The 3,071-nt window shown below is 51.8% G+C and overlaps 1 protein-coding gene across 2 annotated transcripts in view; it reads right to left on the reverse strand.

Moving 5' to 3' along the window:
- SAMD5 (sterile alpha motif domain containing 5) overlaps positions 1-3,057 on the reverse strand; it is a 76,738-nt gene extending 73,681 nt beyond the window's left edge. The window contains exon 1 of one of the 2 annotated variants that reach the window (XM_082474972.1): positions 2,257-3,057. In XM_082474972.1, the coding sequence (XP_082331098.1) occupies positions 2,257-2,721 (465 nt within the window). In that variant the 5' untranslated portion in view covers positions 2,722-3,057. The remainder of the gene's footprint in view (positions 1-2,256) is intronic. The other variant, XM_082474971.1, reaches the window with a different exon arrangement.
- Positions 3,058-3,071: the final 14 nt, after the last annotated feature.

Consider the following 3,071-nt stretch of genomic DNA (forward strand, 5'->3'; position numbering starts at 1 on the left):
ACACTTAAATTCGTCAGCTCCATTTTTTTGATCCCCACCTGGAGCATCAATGAAGGAGGTACAAAAACACTTCTGGCCCCATTTTATTCTTCATCAGTTCGACAAATTACATATGTATAGAAAGTGAATGAGGGTATATTTTTACTATCAAACATTATTGTTATTGGATTTATATATAAGTTGACAGAAATTATTATTTACAAAAGTAAATAGTACTACAATGTAAGTCAAAATTTTCTTCGATAAATTGCACTTACTCAAATGCACTACCATCTCACACACTGATCTAGGCAGGAATGCACAGTCCAAAGCCAGTGCCCAGACTATTCATGTCCTTAGAATCCTCTTCCACTTATCCTTTTCAGCTTCTGGGTTTGATATCGAGGCCTATCTTTTTAAGCATCAGAATCAAAATGTGTTACATCATCCCCACCTGCAGCCCACACTCTCCTCTGCCCTCCCAGCCCTGAACCCAGCTCTTCTCCTGAAGAAGAAGCAAGCCCTAGTGATATTAACTTGTTCTCGACATCCCTTTCTGGCCAGGACTTGACCTCTGCCCTCACCATGTGCCCAGGAGCTCACACTCTCTCAGCCTAAGCCCGCCTCACTTCCCGGGATATAATCACAAAAGTCTGACTGGCCTTGAACTCCTTTGACCTGCCATCTCCAGAAACGAGCCTTTATTTTACAGTGATGGTCAGAGTCATTATATACACACTACACATATCTCCACCTCTACCTGCCTGGGAAAACTGTGTTCTCCCTTTCATCGCCCTGTTTGGGGCACATATCAGAAACACAGTCAGAGTGGGTAACTGGAACATGTGTTTAATTTGAGGCAAACTGTCCTCCGGACTTGCCCTCTTTATATAGTTCTTATAAAACAAATTTATACTCTTAAGCAGGTTATCTCAGTTGCCAGTCTTACAAGATAACATATGGATAATATTAAACCTTCTATTCTCATCTACCCTAGATATTTTTATCTACTTTTTACAAAGTTTTCTCTTGAACTTCCTTAAATCCAGACATTATGACCGTAACTTAAGACTATAAAGCAACGCAAGTGTCCTAGACAAGCACACATTTGGATCATCCGCACACAACATTTGGATTATCCGCATGTCTCTGCTGCGGTGCTGTGTCTACTCCCCTCCAGCTACAGCATGCTTGCCATCATTTTCCGCTGGGCTTCTCTCTATGTCTTGACTTTCCCGCTGAGGTGCTCCTTTTCCTGGGCAACTCCAGGCAAGCTTGAGGATTACATGTACTGTTTACTTCTCCCTTTCAAGTCAGGACCCTCTACCTGGATGGCTGCAGAAGCCTGAACTGAACAGACTCAGCTGGTGGCTGAGCTCTTGTAAGAAATTAAGACTTTCTGTAGTTAATTATTAAAAGCCCAAATCCACAGTTCAGCCTTCCTCACAGATCAGCTGCCATACTTTCCCAGCTTCTCCCCAGGGAAGTCCTCACTGGTGACGGAAAATCTCACTTCCTTGTGTTGTGCCCTCCTTTCCTACATGCGAATCCACTCAGGCTTTCTAGAAGTCACAGCTGTACCTGCTTCATCTCATCTGGATTAACAATCAACCAAACCGGTGACCCAGCACAGAACTCGGCAGCACGCCCTCGTGACCCCATTACCACCAATGTCCTTAGCACCCATTACCTCCCTATACTTAAGCTGAACGAACTTATCCCAAGCGGACTGACTTGTGTTTTGTTAACTTCTCTCCTAGACTGCTCATGTCAGTCGTTCACTTTTCAAATTTGCAGCTGGGATTCGGCTTTCTGGAATTGAGAGCAACAGGGCATCATTTCTCACTCTTTGAAGAAAAGAGTCGGCCAATTTCCCTTGGGAGCTTCTCAAAAAGGTGAGAAAAAGAAAGGTCGAGAACAATGTGGGTTTTAACCAGTCTTCTGGTACCTTCAGACCCAAACACTACCACGGAGGGTATCATGACCTGTCCTGTGCTCCTGTAGAAGCACCGCGCGCCCAGCTCCTGACCAAGACTACGCGGACACTTGGCCCTAGTTTAGAAGTAACACCTGGGTGAGGGATTCTGTCTTATCAACCGTTGGTGACACCTGGAAGCAAGGAATAGAAGAGCGAACACAGAAAGAACCCAGAAGAGAATCCCAAATACCCAGAGCCTCCTCGTCTCCCGTCGTTTCCTGGGAAAAGTGGGCTGCCAAGCCTGGGCAGGAGCGGCCGGGCCGCGTCCCTCCCGCCGCGCGCCCACGCCGCCTCCTTACCTTGCGGGAGTACGGGGGCTTGCTCAGGTGGATGCCGTCGCGGACGAGCTTATCCCTGATCATGATCTTCAGCTTCAGTTTCGGGTAGCTCACCAGCTCTCTGCCGTGAGGGGCGGTCGTCTGCCTGCGGGGGTCTCCGCGGGGGCCCTGGGCCTGGCCGCCGCAAGGCTCCCCCCGGCGGCGAGTGGGGACGGCGACCGCGGGCGGCCCGGGTGGCGCGGGCGGTGGCTGCGGCTCCAGCGTGAAGTAGAGGCCGGCGGCGGCGGCGTCCTGCTCCCGCAGCCGGCGCACGGCCTCCAGGATGCGGCGCCGGTGCGCGGGCGCCAGCACCCCGATGGCGTCCAGGTCCGGGTCCCCGATCTGCTTGCACACCTCCAGGTCATCGTAGCCGTTATCCACGAAGGACTCCGCGTACTGCGGGAGCTGCAGCGCTTTCAGCCACTCGTAAACTATGTTGGTGCACATGGTGGGACTGGAACCCCCGCCGGCAAACGGCGTCCCAGCGCCCGAGCGGCACGGGCGGCACCAGTTCTGAGAACTTTTAATCCTCTCCTCCAAGGGGAAAGAAAAATCTCAGTGAAGTTTTCCTTTTAAAGAAAAGGATAGGGCCGGAGATAGAAAGTCATCAGAAGCCTGAAGAGGGAGAAGCGGAAAAGCGGCAAAGTGAATTCCCCAAGCAGCCTCGAGCTCGCAGGCACTGACGGCTCGGGGAGCCGCTCCGCGCCGCCCCTAGATTCTCCGCTGCAGCCGCCGGCGCCGCGGGGAGGAGCGCGCGGCGGGCGCGCGAGGGGGCGGAGGCGGGCGGGGCCCGGGCA

This window comes from Balaenoptera physalus, assembly GCF_965194825.1.
Source record: "Balaenoptera physalus genome assembly, chromosome: 9".
NCBI classification, from domain to species: domain Eukaryota; kingdom Metazoa; phylum Chordata; class Mammalia; order Artiodactyla; family Balaenopteridae; genus Balaenoptera; species Balaenoptera physalus.